General features: G+C 35.8%; 1 protein-coding gene across 1 annotated transcript in view; it reads right to left on the bottom strand.

The window, feature by feature from the left end:
- Positions 1–18,309, bottom strand: part of LOC126273258 (dynein intermediate chain 2, ciliary-like) — a 225,725-nt gene that overhangs the window by 122,782 nt on the left and 84,634 nt on the right. The window contains exon 4 of the mRNA XM_049976803.1: positions 2,496–2,657. Within this exon, the coding sequence (XP_049832760.1) occupies positions 2,496–2,657 (162 nt within the window). The remainder of the gene's footprint in view (positions 1–2,495; positions 2,658–18,309) is intronic.

Here is an 18,309-nt window from a genome sequence, read left to right as displayed (position 1 = left end):
ACTGGGAGAGCCAGCCATGACAAGGCTGTTCCATCTGGTGAGTAAGATGTATCAGACAGGTGAAATACCCGCAGACTTCAAGAAGAATATAGTAATTCCAATCTCAAAGAAAGCAGGTGCTGACAGGCGTGAAAATTACCAAACTGTTAGTTTAATAAATCACTGTTGCAAAATACTAACACAAATTCTTTACAGACAAATGGAAAAATTGGTACAAGCTGACCTTGGAAAAGATCAGTTTGGATTCTGTGGAAATGTAGGAACAAGCGAGGCAATACTGGCCCTATGAGTTATTTTAGAAGATAGGTTAAGGAATTGCTAACCTATGTTTCTAGCATTTGTAAACTTAGAGAAAGATTTTGACAATGTTGACTGGAATACTCTCTTTCAAATTCTGAAGGTGGTAGGGGTAAAAAGCAGGAAGCAAACGGCTATTTACCATTTGTACAGAAAGCAGACGGCAGTGATAAGAGTCGGCGGTCGTGAAAGGGAAGCAGTGGCTGGGAAGGGAGTGAGACATGGTTGCAGCCTATCATCGATGTTATTCAATCTGTATATTGAGTGGGTAGTAAAAGAAACTAAAGAAAAAATTAGAGTAAGAATTAAAATCCATGGAGAAGAAATAAAAACTCTGAAGTTTGCTGATGACATTGTAATTCTGTCAAAGACAGCAAACGACCTGGAAGAGCAGCTGAATGAAATGGACAGTGTCTTGCAAGGAGGATGTAAGATGACCATCAACAAAAGAAAAATGAGGATAATGGAATACAGACATATTAAATCAGATGATGCTGTGGTAATTAGATTAGGAAATGAGACACTTAAAGTAGTAAATGACTTTTGCTATCTGGGAAGCAAAATAGCTGATAATTATCAAAGTACATCTACATCTACATCTACGTGTAGGAGGATATGAAATGTAGACTGATGATGGCAAGGAAAGCATTTCTGAAGAAGAGAAATTTATTAACATCAAGTACAGATTTAAACAATACGAAGTCTTTTCTGAAAGTATTTTCATGGAGTGTAGCCAAATACGGACGTGAAACATGAATGATAACTAGTTTAGACAAGAAGAGAATAGAAGCTTTCAAAATGTGGTGCTACAGAAGAATGCTGAAGACTAGATCGGTAGATCATGTAACTAATGAGTAGCCCGGAGGTATCGATTGGTAACACACATTCTGAGGCATCACAGGATCACCAATTTAGTACTAGGGGGCAGCATGGAGGGTAAAAATCGTAGAGAGAGACCAAGAGATGAATAAGCAGATTCAGAAGGATGTAGGTTGCAGTATTTATTTGGAGATGAAGAGGCTTGCACAGGATAGAGTAGCATGGAGAGCTGCATCAAACCAGTCTCTGGACTGAAGACCACAACAGCAACATACACTGCTACAATGGAAGAACCAAAAGACACATTTACGGATCATAGCACAGATCGTGAAAATCAGTTAACAGCACTGAGGTCATAGGACACTAACCATTTAATAAACTCTCACAAGCTGTGCAAGATCTTACTCAACAAGCATTCAAAGAAACATTAAATATCTGATTAGTTGCCCACCAATGCTGTGTGTATGTGTGTGTGTGTGTGTGTGAGTGTGTCTATATATTATGTATTTTGTATTGTATATCACTTTTGTATTGTATATCACTAATGTCAATAAAATTATAATTGTTTTCACTAGTGCTGAGCGTAAATGTAGAACAAATGTATGCCACTCCTCTTTTGAAGGCATCACCTACAAACAAATCTGTGTTAAAGCAATGAGCTTCTGCACAGCATCATCCTACCCCAACCTGTTCATGAGCTATCTACAGTAATCCTACCTAACTACCCAGAATACCATACTCCTCACCTGGTTCACTTTCACGAATGACTTCTTTATGATCTGGACTGAGTGTGAGGACAGCCCTTCCGCATTCCTCCAGTCTTTTTTAAGACTGCCTGCTACTCAACACCTCCTCTGCATGGTGAGTAGCAATCTATGTTTTTTCATATAGTATTGTTTTATTGCTAACATCGCCAGTGGCCAGTCGTAATACATAGTCAACTACAGCATTCCCGTTTCTACCAAAACAAAACTAGAGAGCAGAAGGCTGAGAAAAAGGCTTACAGTTTAAATGTAATCTGGGTGGTATTTCATTTACTCATCACGAAACAACATTTTTACAGTAAGCCATACCAGGGTAAAATTATGCTCTGACTACATGCATGACCTGAAACTGACTTAGTTTAGTGTTCATTTTATTTATGCCTCAGTTTTTAGGAAAAAATCTAAATGTTGTCCACTGCTGAAGGCACAGGTACATGAATACGTATTTTCGTGGTAGCATAACAAATGCTATTTGGAAACTGAGACATGTTTGTAAATACTATCACGCTATTAGTGTGCTATCAGCTACATAACATAGATTTTGATCTTATGCTTTTCAACTTCCAAGCAGAATATCATAACAGAATTTATACAATAGTATCACTGATAACTCACAATAACCAAAGGACACCGCAAAGAAATCATAGTACTGTGGGTTCCAACAGACACCCGTTACATGATTTTTCTTTGTATTTTCATAAACAAATTTCCACAGTGGCAGTAAATTTCCTTCCACTTCCTTATACTGATCTGATGGGTCCTCCCAATACCTGAAATCTGATGCACACAGAATATATTTTACGAATGCAGTGTAGAATTTCTTCTTACAGAACATGTCAAAATCTTACATAATTTTATCACAAATTTATACAGCATGCTTATAACATAAAAAATAGAAATCAACATGACAAACTATTACTTTGCCAAAAGCCACAATGTAAATGTATATTTTATGTAATCATGCAGTGAGGTATCCTGTGTGTGTCTGTGATACAGATAAGCATACCATAGGTGTGATCACATTAGATACATATCTGTTAAAAAGCCACACTAGCATATGGTTCCTTATGAAGAGCTGCAACCATTTCAGTGGTTCCAGTGACAACAGTCAGAATGATTTGACCTGGAATAATAGCCAACACAGTCTTCTATGATGATTTTGCAAGTGGCTGAATAAAATGAGAACTATAGCCATTATATATATCCTAGGAACACGTAGTTCTACTGTGCAGTGTAATGATGATAGCATATTTTTGTCTATAATATTTTGGAGGTAGAATAGTCCCCTGTTTAGACCTTTGGGTGGGGCTACTTAGGAGGATGTTGTGAACAGAAAAAAAAAACAATCTAGCATTTTTGGGCATATAGCATGGATTGTTAGATCCATATATCATGTTGGTAATGAAGAGGACTTGAAATGAGTAATGGATAGGTTGATGTTACATATAATGAAAATCAGTGAAGAGTTGCGGGGATGAACAGATAAGAAAAGGATTATCTATACAAAATCAAATGACATCAATGCGGGAGTAGATCCAATAATGAATAAGAAAATATGAATGCAGCTGTAACTATGAACTGCATAGTGAACACACTGTTGTAGTGAAGATACAAAAAGCCAAGAAACATCACAGTTGTACAAGTGTATGTGCATACTAGCTCCACAGATGAAGAAATTGAAAGAATGTCTGATGAAATAAAAGAAATTAGCACATTCATTAAGGGAGATAAAAACTTGATTGTGATGGGTGACTGGAATTCAGTAGTAGGAAAAGGAATGGAAGGAAAAATAATAGTTGTATACGTGAATACTGGCTGCGGAAAGGAATGAAAGAAGAAGCTGCCAGGCAGAATATTTTACAGAGTACAGTTCAATCATTGCAAATACTTGGTTTAAGAACTATGATGAGAAGTTGTGTAAGTGAAAGGGGCTTGGAGATATTGGAATGTTTCAGATAGATTATATAACAACAAGATATAGCTTTAGAAAACAAGAAAAAATTAAATGGCAAAACATTTCTAGGGGCATAAATGGACTCCATCCAAAATTTATTGGTTATGAACTGCATTATAAAACCGAAGAAATAGCAGAAAAGAAGGACATTAAGGAGATGGAATCTGACAACCTGAAGGAACCAGAGCAAGGGACCATCTGGAAGTGACTAGCTGATAAGTGCAAAAAATTATGTTACAAGATAATTTGGTAACTCTGAGAGATGAAATTGTGACACAGCAGAGGATTTAAGAATTTAATTACTAGAAGGGACTGAATATACAACTGCCTAAAATGAAATGAGCAAAAAGCAATACAAACACGTAAAAAATGAGATTGATGGAAGTGTAATGGTTTGAGGATCAACATAAAGTTGCAGAAGCAAGCATGGGTATTGGAATGCAGCTATATGAGCACCAAAAACTCAGTATTAAACAAAGAAGAGAACAATGAAAGGTTGATGAAATATGTAGATGAGGATACAAGGAATGAAACACAAAAACAGTATTTTGGAAAGGGAAGAGAAAGCAGATGAAGATGAGATGGGAGATGTGGTATTGCAAAGAGCATTTGACAAAGCACTGTAAGGCACAAGTCGAAGTAAGGAAACTGAAGTAGACAGCATTCCCTCAAAAGCTCCTTGGGAAAGCTAGCCAGGGAATAACAATTCCACTTCTTGTACAAAATGTATGATATGTGTACAACACCCACATACTTCAATAAGAACATACTAACCCCAATTACAAAAAAGGCAGGTGTGAATAGTATGAAACCAGTTGTTCAATAAGTCATGGTTGCAAAATACTAACACAAATTATTTACAGAAGAACTGAAAAGGCAGCCTCCGGCAAAATCAGTTTTGTTTTCTGGAGATATCTACAAACACATAAAGCAATTCTAATCCTATGAATTATATTAGAAGATATAAGTAAGAAAGACTAAGTTATATTTATAGGATTTATATTTTAGACATTGGTGACCCTCAATCACCTTCAGAAGACAAGATTTCTTGTATTGTTGATAAACATATATGAAAGTACATACATTACCCTAACTTTAATTGATCCTTATGTATGCCCATGTGGCACCCAGAATTTACACGTTGAAGATGGCTGTCCTTAGTTTTTCTGTGTTTGTTATTATTAGCTGAGTGGGTAGTGCAGCTGACTGCCATACAGTGGTCTCGGGTTTGATTATCATCTGGGCTGAGGGTCTGTGGGTTGCGTTGTCTCATCATCATTGACATGCAAGTCACACAATGTGGTACCAACTAAAAAGAATTGCAACTCAGTGGCCAAACTCAGGTGGGGACTCCCAGCCATTAATGCCATATGATCATTTCACTTCATTTCACATTATGGAATGTCCAGTACTATCTTAGCTTTAGGAACTGTTAGATCTCTCCTTGCAGTGAAGAAAGGGATAGGTTGGTGAAGATTGAAAAGGAAGGACAGGCAAGGCCATTCAGACTCTAGTATGAGAGCAACCCACATGTCGTGAGAATGCAAGTATCTTGTAATAAAAAAATATACAAATATTGACGGCAATCATCTTCAGCATAAGGATCTCTCTCTCTCTCTCTCTCTCTCTCTCTCTCTCTCTCTCTCTCTCTCTCTCTCTCTCTCTCTCTCTCTCTTAAACACACAGACACACACAGAGAGAGAGAGAGAAGGTGGGGGGGGGGGGGGGGGGGGAGGTAGGGTTCATCTCCATGGCCTAGGACATTGAGTGTTGAAGGGTAATTGCTAAGGCAGAAGAAGGAGAAACTGGAGGGAAAAGTGCAGCTGAAGGGAGGATGGGGAAGACAGTCAAGGCAAAGAGATTATTGAGAAGTACCAGGAGACAAGAGAAGAAACACAGTTGGCTCTTAGTAGCAGGGACAGTACTACACATAATTATTGCTAACAAAACAGGTGTCCATGTGGGCAAGACACACAGGAAGGAGAAGGAGGGTGAGAGAGAAAGAAGAAATAGGGAAAGTAGAATACAAGGACAAAAGAGGGCTGTGGGAAAAGATATTTAATGACAAGGGTGCAATATGGCATGAAGGCAAAGGGTTGGGTAAAATATGGTCACAGCTGTGGCTGGTGGAGGATTGACCAGAGGGGTTATAGAAGTGGAGGATGTGCTGGAGGGATAGTTTCCAATTGCAGATAAGTGGCACTTATGCTGCAGCTGACAATCCAGATGGCACAGGTGTTCATGCAACTGTTGGAGTCATTAGGGTTCTCATGAACAGTGTAACGTAACAGATCAAGTCAGACTGATTGCTTAACACAGTATACGCATTTAGTAAACAAGCTGATAAGCCTTGTATTATATGCATAAATGCTTAATATTACAACTTTTATTTTTCACTTATGTTAATTGTTATTCATTATGTTATTCACAGGTATAAATAATATCATTATTACTTAATTATGTAACAGATATATTTGTTTATGATATAAACAGAATTTTAATAATTTCAAGTAGAATCAAACACATGATATGACTCTATACAACATGAAGTTCTGACACAAAAGTTAATAAAATGATAGACAAAGTAATTATATGTTTAATGAAATGATGGTAATTTCTGATTGAAAGAACACTAACAAATTAAATTTGAAGCTAAAAGAATGCAAATTACTTAATTTGGCTAGAAAGTCTATATTCAGATTTTATCAAGAACACCATGATGTGTTCCCATTATTCTGTAATCAATTTTTGTAATTATACCCAAGATAGGATATTGTCTGGTTTTGATTGTTAAGAATATACTTATAGCCCAGTGACTGCATGCCCCCAGGGTTGTTAGGAGTGTGATGAAGATCAAATGCATACCATAATTTCAAGTCTATATGATGTATGTTACTAAGTGAAGGATTATATGCAAAAATATGATAATTTTGAGGTTTTTACTTTCTGGGAGCGAAATCATTGCAAATCAAATCAATTTTCCATACATTATTAGCTTATTAACAAGTGATTACAAAGCACATGCACAATAATGAACTACACTCATGTTAAGATTCTATGGTAGCGTACTAACGTCTTCCAATACAAGCACCTTGCAGAAACCTTGTTGTGCAGTAAGATCCATTTTAGTGCTGAGTTTCATTGCAGTTTGGCTTAAAACTTAAATATTTCACTAACAATTGAATTTGGGTAGGTGCTTCCTGCAGTATCTGGTTCCTCATTACAGGTGGTTATATTGGCAGCTGTGCTGTGAGCTGTTTAACAATTATTTTCAGCTCTTCATTCTCTAGTTCATACATTGAAGCCTTATTAAACAATAAGTAACTTTAACAGTTAGTGATAATCTGTGTAATTTATTAAGCAGGTGTAATGTAAAGTAGTGATGAAGAGATGTGCATTGTTTATATGTCTAAGATAAAGCAGAGGCAAAGAAGTCAGCTGCAAAAAAGTGCAGCAAAGGTTTCAAAATATTGAAATGTTTGGAAGAATGATTCAGTATTTTGTTTATTGATAGCAAAGGGTCCTAATAATTGCTATAGAGCGAAATGCAAACACTGTAATAATTCTACAGTAGCTACCCTAACTGTGCTAAAGAAACACATGCAATCAAACAAGTATATTAATAAAATGAGTGGTATCACTGAAAAATCATACCCAACTTTTTAAAGTCTTTGTCTAATTGTTACAACCCAGGCTATGAAGCAACAGCAAAAGGGAAACAGGGAGGGTAGCAAGGGAACTCTGACAACCATGCCTCCATCCTTTCTACCCTCCCTGTTTACCTTTCCCTGTTGCTTCATAACCTGGGTTGTGGGTAACTGAAACCACTTTCCCTTCTTCCCTTTCTTTCCCCTCTCTCCTCCCTGACGAAGGAACAAAGTTCCGAAAGCTAGGAACGTAAATTTTCTGTTCTGTTTTGTGTATCTATCGGCTGTACTGAGCTGAGGTAAGTACTGGCCAGCCCCTTTATCTCTTTGTTAGTATGTATTTCCAGTTTCTAAGGTGGATTTTGAACAAATTTAATATAATTAATGCTTACTTCCATTCTTCAAATGTTTTAGTGCTTAACTTAAAGAACCAAATGTAAAAACATTTTAAATACATTTTGCTATCCTACATGAAACAGGATTATGTTCAAAAAGAATCTCTGGATACAATTAATGGTGATCCTGTAGAGATGCAGAAAAGAGCCTGTTTTTGGACATTAACAACATGTATTGAGGTGTAGAACTTCTGGAAGCAATGAAGTCAAGAGTTGTTTTTTGCCAGGCTTCACCTCATAAGGGAATTTAGAGATTAAAGGAATTCAGTTGTGGATCAAATTTAAAGAACCTCTGCTGGAACATTTGTATTACCTCCAATAAGAGCCTTGGTCTCATACAGAGAAAGAAGGACACCTGCTTTAACAACACAAGCAGATCTTGTACAATGAGTCCAATGTTTTCCCTTGGATGTGCTTCGAGCAGATATTTCCTCACACTCTGAACCTGATAGATTTTGGCGCAAAGTACATTGAGCTTTTCATTATAAAATGCTGCATATGAACTTTTAAAATAATTTCAATTTAAATTCATGTATGAAGGTAAAAATGTTTTGCGAGCTTTAAATGTATATAAATTCAGGCCTAATCAAAGGACAATGCATATATGTTTTCATGTTGGACAAATCTTGTTTGATGACAGTGTGCATTGTATGGTGCTTCAGCGAACTTTGCCATGGCACTATTACCACTTCTGCGTGCCACAGCAGAATGCGAGTGAGTAATCAGGTAAGACAAAAACCATTACTGCTACAAGACTGCAAGCTGTCACCATGGAACTATTACCACTTCTGCATTCCACAGCACAACGCAAGTGAGTATTCAGGTAAGATAAAAATCATTACTGCCACAAGACTGTAAGCTGTTTGGTTGTTACTGCTACTACCCTTATCTGCAGTTAGTGAGATTAGTTAATGAATGAGGAAAAGTGATAGATGAGACTTTCTAATTTCAAATTTCCAATATAACTTTTTAAATTACTTTGCTTTTTAAATTTTTGTTTTGAGCAAGATTATTCAGAATGAAAACTAAGTTGAGAAACTGGCTATCTATATCTACGGTGAGTGGAACTCTCCTTGTATCACAGAGTGTCAAAAGGTCTGGCAGCTGCTACACTGCCTTCCAAACAAAGCTGACAAGTCTATGATTGAAGGAATGACCACTGGTAATCATTTCCCATTGTAGGATGTGGAATAAGTTGATAGATTTCTACTTATATCAGGCAATTATGTTGAAGTCATTAACCATGAAAAGACAAGAGTATACAGTTCTAGCAGTGGCTGTTTATTTTTATTTTATTTTGTTAGATAGTTTAAATGCTTTTTTGTAACTGTGGAACATAGGCCAATTAATACTGGCAGCATGGCCTGAGATGGTAGAAGGTGGGAGAGATTGAAAAATAAAGATGTATGATATTTTCAGTGGTAGATTGGTGATATTGTAGTGGGTTGTATGAATCATTTTCACTGACTTCCTAACAACATTGGCACCCCCCAACCAGTATGAGTTTACTTCATATGTATGCTTGAGATACAGTTAGTATGTACATATGACATCAGACTTGATCTTGTTTTGTGAAAATTCAGTCAAAAAAGGGTTTAAAAGTCATTAATGGAGCATGTTTATGTATTCAATGCATACATGTTTTGTTTCTAATGTCAACGTTACCAAATAATATGACTAAGTTATACACTATTTTAATGACGGGTATTATATATGATTGTATTCAAAAGCTGAAGATTGTAGCTAAGTATCAATACTAGAACTGTGACATTTTCCTTTCACAACTCACTGAAATTGCACCTTGTTTCATAATTATGTTGAATTTCATGGAATTTAAATGCATATTTAATTTGAATTAAAGGCAAAATGGTGTTACAAATGCTGTTTGGGGCTGTGATCATAAATTTGGAGCTGGTGGTTGTAATGCAGTTGTTTTGATATTCAGACAGCTAGAGAGTATGTAAATAAATTAATTACGAAAATACCTGAGAAACAGTAGTTTGAATTAATGTATCACTGTCAAAGCATGTAGGCCTGATTGTATCCTGCTCTATGTGAAGCCAAAAGGTAATTAAAAGAGCCTTTTTTGTTATATTTTATTTTGGACTATATGAAACTCAAACTGTTAAGAGATATTTGATGTCCAGTTTTTTAGCCAGACATAGAAATGATAGGAGGGTAAGATTCAGATTTTTATCAAAATTTTGGAATGATATTCAATGTTTGAATAAATACTGAGGCACATAAATAACAACATTGAGAACTCAGGCAAAACATGAGTGAACTGAGAAATGAACTGAGTAGTCAAACATTTCAAAACTAACAAATGAAAAAGTGAATCAATATGTCAGGTAGGTGAAACACATGAATTTCGCAAATGATGAGTGAATTAAAAACGAGTTGCAATATAACAATGTGGAGGTGACAAGATATGTAGTTGAAACTAAAATTCAAAATCTAGAGTTAAACTTGTCTAAAGAAATAGAAAAGACCTCAAAGAATTTTCAGATTGTCAATAATGCAATTAAATGAGAAAATAGTAAATTAAAATAAAAAATTGTTGATATAATAGAAAATTTAGAAAATAAGGTAGAATTGTTTGAATGTTATACTGATGATAAAATTTCTGTAATCAATGTGAAGGTCGTGATACTACAGAAATAAATTGCATGTAATGTAGAATACTGTAAAGTGTAAAAGCAATGTCCTTACATTGGAAGGAAATCTACTTAACATGCACAACAATATCATCATCATCATCATCTTCATCATTTAACAGTTCAAGTTTCCCAGGTACTGGTAATAAGCCTCTTCCACTTTGTCCTGTCCAAATACAACTCTTCATGGAGAACATCATTCACTGTCCATCCTCTGGTCACTAGATCAGCCTTAATCAAATCCATCCATCGGGTTCAAGGTCTTCCTTGACGTCTTTTACTATCTACCTGTCTTTCCAAATTTATTTTGGCTGTTCTAGTTGGCTCCATTCTCATCATCTGCCCGTACTATCGAAGTCTAAACGCATCAGTTCGATCTAATAGGGATATCTTTATTCCGGCTTCTTTTCTCATCTCCTCATTCCTTAACTTGACCATCTTGGTCTTCTGGATGGTGTATTTAAGAAATTTATCTCTTGTGCTTGCAGCTTTGACGATTCTCTTTTTGTGAGGGTACATGTTTCAATACTACAGCTCAATACTGGTATGAAATAGCTATTAAACATCATCAATTCGGCCGGCTTTGGAATCAACTCATCCCATAAAAGTGATCTTACTTTTTGGTAGAATTCAGATCCTTTTTGAGCTCTGTTGGTAATTTGATTGCTGACAAAATTATCACTGGAGATTACACTTCCAAGGTAAGGAAAACTGTCCACACACTCTAGTTGGTGGTCTCCTAGTTTTACACTTGCTAGTTGTATATCTCTGTTAACATGCACAACAACCTTGTAGAATTACAAAAAGAGTTAGCTAAAAAAAGTCTCATTAACAACTGTGATAGCATGGGGGCAAATATTCCCATAAGAAATTTTCCTGATGAAAGTTAGCTACTTCCTGCAGATTTTATACAACCCTGCCATGATAATTTTGTTCTTGAAATGACTGACATGCTTAACCCTCAAGTGAGCATGCCTACATATAAACTGCACCATCCACAAATAACATTGTTTTGTACTGTTCCATTGTTGTCTTACAGTTGCTAGCCCATACCTATTCCTTCATTACTGCTTCAGCCAACATTGTGCTAACTTGTGCTCTCATACATCCAACTGAGCTTTGATAATATACAATAAACAATGAGCTAGGTGAGGAAAAATTTACAGTACCTGCAAGAAAACAATGACATTACAAGCTTGTGGCAACAATCCCATAATGAGGCATTTATCTATGAGATAATTAGCAATCAAATAAGAAGTTGGCTGAGATCTAATGCACCTGCACTGTTTAATGCTTCAAGACAGTCATTACTGTGGGATAACACTTGTACCTGGCAATAGAGTGATCTAATGAAAGTTTATTTTATTATTGTTTAATTAAACAGTGATTTAGTTTATATAATGCAAGTTTATTTTATTGTTGTTTAATTAAAGTAAGATTACACTGTGATTTTGTTCATACATGTTTACCTTGGTAACATAAATACAGCTGTTCCTTAGATATGTACAAGTACACCCTATGCTCACTTGTGTTATAAAAAAAGCATGCTCACTTAAGGCTTAACATTAAATTTGTTAAAAAAATTTGGGTGGTGAAGCACTACCATGGGCTAATCAACATCCAAGTTCAGAATTGTCATATAGTGGATTTGGGAAGGAATTTTTAAGTAAATTTTCATTTTAGTCACAACAAACAAGAATCAAAAGGGATTTTTAAATGGGAGAAATCACAAAGGGAAGTGGCAGCATGAAAGAATATTGCGAAAAACAGCACAGAGGACTAGTTCACTTATGTGAATCTTTTGATGACCTTACTGAAAAGATTACCAGGAAAAGTACCATGGGGTCTGGTATATGGTCCTGATGACTTGACTGAACCACTTTTAAAATATGTTCACACACTGGACTGAGCTTCAGAGAAGAATGATAGACAAAATTTTAATCATGTTGGTTATCAGTATGGGGTATAGAACCAGAATCATAATTGGGAAAATAGGAGAGATGGGATGCTGGCAATTACAGTAGTGACTACTAAGGGGCTGTAAATATAGGAAATCTTAATTAGAATGAAAATAATAGGAATAGAAACAGAGAAATTGAAAGCATATGCAAGTCATGAGAGGAAAATAATTGATTACCAAACAGTTGGAGATTAGACAGTTAGGGAATATCCAAGGTAAGTGATGGAAACTTGTCAGTTTGGGACAAGGACTGAAAACCAAAATCAAGCTAATAAGTTTGAAAAAAGATTTAAAGGGAGAAGAAAAAAAAGAGATTTTATGGGTAGAGTAAAAGGGAGCTATATCAGATGAACAGGCTGTATTTTGATAAAGAATTTTGAAAAGCAATGAATGATAGTATGAAAGACAACAATAATTAGGCATGTAATAAAAATTTGGGATGGATACTGAGGTATTTACAAATTTTAATAGTCATGCATAAAATTAAACCTTAAGGGGAGAAGTGATGACAAGTAGTAGTTATCATAAATTTGGGATTAATAAATTTGAGTGCTGAAGAAATAGAGGCATGATGTAGCCCTGCTGAGTCTTAACTGGAAACAGATGGATGTGGCAACCACATATGGTGGGAGAGGGAGAGGTGGAGGTGAAGAATTTTTGCACGTAATGGTAATATTTCAGATCATTCTGACTTTAATGAGAATAATGACGGTACTGATGGGGTTGGTGATGATGAAAAAAATGGGATGATTTACGTGGATATTAAAGAAGAAGGAATAAAAGACAGTGATTTAGCATGTGGTGATAAAGAAGATAGGAAATGTCAAGCCACTGGGAGGAATTTACATGAAGATCACATTCTGCCTGTACAAATTAGCAGGTGGAGAAGAGAGAAATATTGTCTGTTGAAATGAAAACTGTGGGAAAAATAAAGATTATAAATTTTGTTGCTACTCTCTATATAGTGGAGATGCTGAGTCACAGATAGGCACAATGAAAAGACTGTCAGACAGTGAGCTTTCGCCCAACAAGGCCTTCGTCAGAAATAGACAGCATACACACACATATTCGCGCAAATGCAACTGAGTTGGTGACAGCTTCCCAACACATTTGATGACCCCTCCTCCCCTTCTTTTCCCAGCAGTCTGATAATACAGACTTTTGCTGCCCTACCCCATATTATTATACAGTATGATAAATAGTGATGAAATAGTCCATTGTAATATTTAACAGTATATCAACTGTCTGGAACATTTTCTCCATTAAAAATACACTGCTATTTATTTTTGAGCTGATCTTCTCTACACCATTTTCTAAGTCGTAAGTCTGTCTATTGTCAATCCCATGAACTTGCACTGTCAACTTCTGTTAGCAGTGTGCCCCTAAGTCTTATATTTAGTTTCTTTTCATTTGATGTTCTCTTTGCAAGTATTTCCATGTAAGTCGTAATTTTTTCATTTACAAATATATTGTTTTCACTTAAATATTCATTTGCCTTGTCTATGACCTTGACTGTTCTTGTTTCTGAATCATTTATTGGGCTACTACTTACAATGGGGAATGTATCATCTGCAAACATCATTATATTTTCTTTTACTGATGCTGCCATGTCATTTGTATACAATATAAATATTAGTGGACCAAGGATTGCATTCTCCCACACTTTACCACTTGCAAAACAGAGTAAAAGGCTCCATCTTGTTGTTTACATTGGATCTTAATAATAAACTTTGTTCTCTGTTTTCTAAAAATTATTTTACTAGATTGGCTGCATTCCCCCTGATAAAATATCAATGCAGTTCATCTAACAGAGTACTACGGCATACACGATTGAAGGCTATTTTTTTCTACGAATTTTATAACTCTGTTTTAATAGCTATTTCTACAATTTTTGATAAAGTGGGTCTAATTGTAATAGGTCTGTAGTTTCCAGAATCTCCCTTTGTCACCACATTTGTAAACTGGCACTATTTTACTCTTTTTTTTCATGTAAATGGGGAACATTCCCAGCTCCATTACCAAGTTCAATAGGAATGTTGGAGGCTTAACTAGATACTGTGAGCAGTGTTTGTTTACTTTTGCGGATATTCCATCCATCTCATTGTCTTGGGGATAGAATGGATTGTGAAGTCTGGGGTAGGCTTTGATTTGTTTAATGACGATTCATGTTTACTTATCCTATAAACAAAGTTTCCTCAAAGGTAAAGATAATCATTTAAAACTGCGCAAACAGCAACATTCAGATTTGGGGGAGGGGGGGGAGGGCTTACTTTAATCAATGGAGAACTTTGATGATGATGCTACTGGGGAAGAGATATTTGATTAACAACGTTATAACATAGTGGAGTCTAAAGTTAGATGAGGCTGGAAGTTTGAGTTCTAGCAGAGGGTAAAATTGAGGGAATAATTATGAGAATATTATGATGTATTCAGAAAAAAGAAAGGAAAGGTTAGAAATGTTAAGTAGATTGAAGTTGAAGTCACATTAATCACTTTTTATCACCATATTCCTGACATACTATTGGAAGAACAGTGCCCAATACACAACTGAACAAATATACGTTTGATTCTACAGTGAAAATTTATTTTCTTTACTGACTAGCTACAGGTTTTGGTGCACTGTATCATGTTGGTGCAATCCCCTGGCATGCAGTTGTCAAATACACACCCACTTGGGAAACAAACATGATGACTGTGGGCCAGGGGATGGCCCAAGAATGGTACTGTGTACTGAACCCAGTAGCCAGTACACAAAATAAATATACAACACCATTCCAGTAACCGAGCGAGGTGGCGCAGCGGTTAGCACGCTGGACTCGCATTCGGGAGGACGGCGGTTCAATCCCGTCTCCAGCCATCCTGATTTAGGTTTTCCGTGATTTCCCTAAATCGTTTCAGGCAAATGCTGGGATGGTTCCTTGGAATGGGCACGGCCGATTTCCTTCCCCATAATTTCCCTAACCCGAGCTTGCGCTCCGTCTCTAATGACCTCGTTGTCGACGGGACGTTAAACACTAACCTCATCGTCCTCACCATTCCAGCAGTTTTTGTCAAATCATGAATGTTCATTTTTCAAAGGAAGAAGCAGTAAAAAAAGACATACAAAAGACAGAAACCTTGGGGATAATAGAGTGGAGCAGTGGTGAATACAACACTCTTGTTGTTATCTCATAAGAAGATAGAGGAGTAAGACTTGTTCTTGATCCTAGACACATGAATATATTTTTAATAGAGAGAGGAACTAATCATCCTAAAAATATTGATGAATTGTTTCATAAATACGAACATATTAAATTAAAGACTAGTTTACCTCCGAGTTTCAACAAATTCCATTTGCACACAGTTCTTACAATACAATGTTTTTGTATATGGTGGTGCATGTTACTAAAATTGTGTGGTGTCTTTTAGACTTAACATTTCTGTTGCTGAATAATTCATATATACTTTGCACTTGGTTTTGGAGAAATACTTGATAAGAGAAATAATTATTTATATTGATGATACTTTAACAACTGCTAAAAACTGGGATGACCATTTTTAATTAAGAAGGGAAGTATGTGATGAGCTAAGTGATGGAGGCATGTCTTTAAAATGAAAAAAATATAAATTTGCTGTGAAGACACTTAAATTTCTGGAGTACAGCAATTCAGAGGATGGAAGTTTGTCTGACAAAGATTAACTTGAGGCCACTGCGAAATTTATTTCCCAAAAACAAAAAAAAAAACAGTTTAAGTCTTTTGTTCAAAAAAGACTATCTGAATTTGGAAAAACAGTTGGCAAGAGGCCATTGCAGAGAATAAAACACAACTTCGTGAGAATATAATTTTCCACAAATCGGATTCATCAGTACTTACTGCCTTATGACAAACAACAGTGACACAGAGTTGGGAGCCTATTTATTTCAAGAAATGGCAAGTGATGGGAATATTGAATATAGATCAATAGCTTTTGCCAGTATACCTTTGCAGAAACCTGAAAAATTACCTCTCTATAACTCTCAGCAGGTATTCACAGGCAGCATTAAGTCTGTTATGAATTCATTACTAGAAGTTCTGTTTCTGTCCAGAAAAATGAAGGAGCACAATATAATAACCTTGATTCTTATTGATTTCATACAATTTGAAACTGCACAGTTAAAAAATATTTAGGTTTGTAGTCGCAGTTCTGCAGGAAGTTGCATAAGAAGCTTTGTTAATTGCAGTATAATACAACATGGCCTCTATATCAGTAGTCTTCATTCCTACACCAGAACACATGCTGCTAAACTATGTGAAATACACACATTTGTTGAAGTGATTTGCATGCCCCATATTATAAACTTGGTGTACTAATTAAGAAGCCTTCCTGGGCATGCAGCACATGATTCATCAAAGTTTCATTGTTTGCAATGATTCACGTGCTACCTATTGTAAAATGGTCATAGTAATTTATATACCTTCACTGGTGAGTGTACAATGCACTAATGTTTCATGGACAATGAACTGAACAATTACAATTGTAAAGCTACTATTCAAACTTAACTTATTCATTTAACTGACATATACATGAGTAGCAAATTGAATGTATTACAGTACTTTATGAGTCCATATATTCACAGTTTGAATAAAAGAAATGGCACTAAACATGACTGTAAGTTATTTTTTCAGAGTTTTACATCCTTGATGGTTTTTATGTTCTCACTGCATCAAAACCACATGAAATGTGTCCATCTGGCAAGGTACAGTATTGGTGTCAGTTATGAGGTGACCTCTGTTCAGCCTGGTATATTGTTTGTGAATATCACATTTTTTGCAGTCTTTTTGTCTTTATGTTAATTAAATGTCCTTTAAAGAATAGGGATGCTTCTCTGATATATAGACATGGAAGAGAAAGTATATTCAGAGGTGTGAAAGTGGGTTTATGTGATTCCTTGCTATCCATTATTTTGGAAAATGCGAATCCTAACTGTCCCTCCACATACATTCATGAAATTTTAATCTCCCTTCACAATGCACAAAAATTATTTGAGGAAAATCATTTTAACCACACAACCAATGACCAACTTTAATTATACATATGGACTCCACAGTATGACAATATATAACAAGTTAATGGGCAAAAACATATTTGATATGAAGCCAGAGATTCTAAAAACAAGGCGGAAGAAATTCTACTATTCAGTCAAATAATCAACAGAAAATGAAATGATAATTTGAGCAAGGAGTAATTAAGAGTCAGATTTTTTTATTGTATGCACATTTAACAAAACTGCATTATTTTATAATGTTGTTTGTTAACATCAGCTGTGTGAAATTTTATCAGAGTTTTGACATGTCTCCTGTACCTGAATCAAATGGTTCAGATTATGTACATTATGAGACTAATAAACCAAAATTCGCAATCCAAAAAAATTCCTTGATTTAATTTCCATTCATTATTCCAATTGTTCTCCTCTGCATTCTAAAAATTCTGTCACGGAAACATTACCAATTTGATCTCATATTTTAAGGAGAAACTAGAACAAGATGTCAGCCCCGACAATCCATATAGTGTGAAAATGTGGATCATAAAGTACACACCTATTGTTTGCCACTCGCTCCGCCCCACTGCAGCTGTCTAATGTGCAAGCACGAAGCACTGTACTGCAGAGTGACAACCAGAGCCCTGCTATTTGCAAGGTATTGAAGGAGAGAAAGTGAAGGACAGAAGTGGGCAAATCTGCCCAACGTGTTTTGAAGGCTTGTTCAAAGAAAAAGTTATTCTACAAGAAAAACAGTAAGTAATATGAGTAGATAACATGTCAACCTGTTGCACATGTACATTTACCATCATTTTAA

This window comes from Schistocerca gregaria, chromosome 5, assembly GCF_023897955.1.
Source record: "Schistocerca gregaria isolate iqSchGreg1 chromosome 5, iqSchGreg1.2, whole genome shotgun sequence".
Classification (NCBI taxonomy): domain Eukaryota; kingdom Metazoa; phylum Arthropoda; class Insecta; order Orthoptera; family Acrididae; genus Schistocerca; species Schistocerca gregaria.
The sequence above is the reverse complement of the archived record's forward strand: the minus strand, read 5'-3'. Positions and strand labels throughout refer to the sequence as shown.